Below are 3,099 nucleotides of genomic sequence, written 5' to 3'. Positions count from 1 at the left end.
TTTTATATTTTCCTCAAGAAAAGCTCTATTTCTGATTATACTCTTCCAAGTGTGGGAAGCTTTTCTATTGTTAGGCCAATTAGAAAGAGAATGATTCTTAAGATACTTAGTCTGGAGAATTTGGCACCACAGCTCAGTAGATTTGCTAGCTATCTTCCACTCCAACTTAGAAATAAGCATAGAGTTCTGATCCCTAGCTTTCCTTATGCCAAGACCACCCTGTTTTTTGACTGGCAGACTTGTTGCCAATTCACAAGATGCACTCTTTTCCTGGTCTCAGAATTGTCCTAGAGAAAAGATCTGTTAACTTTATCAATATGATCACAAACACTTCTGGGTAATTCCATGGTTTGCATAAGGTGGTTTGGGACTGCAGAGTTGACTGTTTTAACTAGGGTAAGTCTACCAGCAAGGGACAAAGGTTTGGCCTTCCACCCTGAGAATCTTCTAGTCATTTTATTAACAATATCTGTTAGGTGGTTTTTGGTGATTCTACTGTGAAGAATGGGTGTACCTAAATATTTTCCCAAATCATTAGTGAGAGATATACCACAACTGTAACTGAGGGGAAGAGCTTTTCTCCTAGGTATGTTGGGGGATACGAACATTTTGGATTTTTGAAGGTTTATCTTTTGGCCAGACATATCACAAAACTTAGAGAGCATATTCATAATACAATTACAATTCATTCTATTAGCTTTAGCAGCGAAGAGAATCAGATCATCAGCAAAGAATAGATGGGAAATAAGAGGACAGTTATTAGAAGCCTTAAGCCCCTTCCAATCACCACTTTTATTTTAAGTCTAATCATATTAGATAGGTTTTCCATACAGAGAACAAACAGATAAGGGGACAAAGGGTCTCCTTGTCTTAAGCCCCTTCCCATACTAATACTAGGTAAAGACTCCCCATTCCAAATAATAGTAGAGTTAACATTAGATACACAATTCATGATGAGGGTAATCCAATCAGTGTTAAGTTTAAATTCTTTCAAAGTATGATGAATGAAATCCCAAGAAATGCGATCATAAGCCTTCTCAAGGTCAATTTTAATAACCATCCCACCCATCTACCATCTCTTGCTTCTCAAAGTATGAATGATCTCTTGGATAATGATAACGTTATCAGTGGTGGTTCGACCAGGTATGAAACTGCTTTGGTTAGGGCTAATAAGGCCAGGGAGAAGAGGTCGGAGCCTATTGACAATGAGTTTAGTGATGGTTTTATAATTGACGTTACAGAGACTAATGGGCCTAAATTGTTTGATGGTCTCAGGGTTATCCAGTTTGGGAATGAGCATAATTTGGGTTTCATTGACTTCATTGGGGATGGTTTTAGTCTGGAAATAGTTAGTAATGAAGTGACAAACAGAAGGGCCAATGATATGCTAGTTTTTGTGATAGAAAATAGGTTGAAGACCATCCTTTCCAGGTGCTTTAAAAGCTTTAATGTTTCTGATGGAATTCCACACCTCAGAGTTGGAAATAGGGGCAAGGTGTCTATTGTTATCCTCAAGGGTAAATCTGGTTCTAGCAATATTAATCCAATTATTCAACAAATGAGTCTCCTCATGTTGGAAAAGTTTACTAAAGTGATCCAATATGTGGGTTTTGAGGGCAACAGTGTTGGAAACCCAATAGCCACTATCATCCTTTAAAACATGGATTTTCAACTTCCTTTTTTTGGTATTAGTAGATATGTGAAAAAAACTGGTATTTTGATACCCTATAGTGGGCCACTTATTTCTAGATTTTTGATACCATAAAAGTTCTTATTGAAAGAGAGTCAAATTATATTGCTTTATCAGGTCTTGTTCAAGGGTAAGAAGGTTAGAGGGGGAAGAATGAGCATGGGCTTTTTGAATGCCTTCTATACGAGTAAGGAGAACTCTTTTTTTAAAAAAAATAATCCCAAAGACTTCTTTATTCCAAATTTTAACATTAAGAGTAAAGAATTAATAGCTTCAAGAAGCTTAGAATCCATATTAGACCAAGAATTAAGAACAACATCAATAAAGTTAGGAGAGTAAGCCAAGCAGCTTCAAGTCTAAAAGGCCTATTTTGAGGGTTGAAGGGATGCATACCTTAGGTATAGACCACCAATGGTGAGTGGTCGGAGTAGGTTCTTGGGAGAGTTCTCACAATACCTTCAGGGAAGAGAGCTCGTCGTTGGTCATTACTCATAGCTCTGTCTAGCCTTTCCATAGTATTTGCTAGTCCTTGTCTGTTGTTGGTCCAAGTAAGTCGAGGTCCCATGTTTCCCAAGTCAATAAGATTACAGTTGTTAATCCTTTCAGTGAATCGTCGGGATCTGCCATGGTTGTGAGTATGGGAGAAGCTCATGCGCTCATTCTGATTGGTGTAATCATTGAAGTCCCCAGTAACCAGCCATAGCTTATTGATGTTATTCGCAGTGTCTTCAAGCTCTCCCCATAAGGTCTCTCTGGCTAAGGGGTTAAGGCTGGCATATACTGCAGAAAACACCCATTCCTCATAATCTTCTTTGTGGACAGTGGCCTGGATATACTGGTTCGAAACTGCTGAAGCTCTTATATTTACGTGGTCAGTATTCCATATAAACCAAATACCTCCAGATCTGCCAACTAGGTCTACAATACTGGATGCTGAGAAACCCAAGTTGTTGAAGAAATTCCCCATAGAGCTAACTTTGGTTTCCATAAGTATAAGGATCTCAGGTTTGTAAAGGTGGAGGAGCTCCTTCATGTTCCTTTTGAAAGTGTTGTTTCTTACACCGCGGCAGTTCCAAATTAACATGTTTAGAGAGTTCATGGATGCGTATGGGGGAAGGGGTTCTGTAACCAAATTGGGACAGATACTACAGATCCTACGATGATCCTGCTCTATGGACCTCAGGGATGCCATCTGAAGCGAGTGGATTGGAAAACCTGGGATGGTGCTCCAACCTGGCTCTATTCTCAACTTGATCTGTTCAATCCACCAAATTATGTCTACGCGGTGAATGGCTTATATCCCTGGTTCTAAGAACAGCCTTGTTGCATTGTCTTTCATCTTGTGGACAATCTTCATTCGCCATAGCTAGGTCCGAGGTCCGATGGTTTTCTCGGTCTGGGCTTATCCG

General features: G+C 39.4%; 1 protein-coding gene across 1 annotated transcript; it reads right to left on the bottom strand.

The window, feature by feature from the left end:
• Window positions 1-2,084: 2,084 nt before the first annotated feature.
• Window positions 2,085-2,723, bottom strand: LOC145806812 (uncharacterized). Its single transcript, XM_082904632.1, has one exon. It carries the CDS (start codon window positions 2,721-2,723, stop codon window positions 2,085-2,087), a length of 639 nt encoding a protein of 212 aa, XP_082760758.1.
• Between the last annotated feature and the right edge of the window lie 376 nt (window positions 2,724-3,099).

This window comes from Camellia sinensis, chromosome 14 (assembly GCF_055761805.1).
Source record: "Camellia sinensis isolate YWXY chromosome 14, ASM5576180v1, whole genome shotgun sequence".
NCBI classification, from domain to species: Eukaryota; Viridiplantae; Streptophyta; class Magnoliopsida; order Ericales; family Theaceae; genus Camellia; species Camellia sinensis.
The sequence above is the reverse complement of the archived record's forward strand: the minus strand, read 5'-3'. Positions and strand labels throughout refer to the sequence as shown.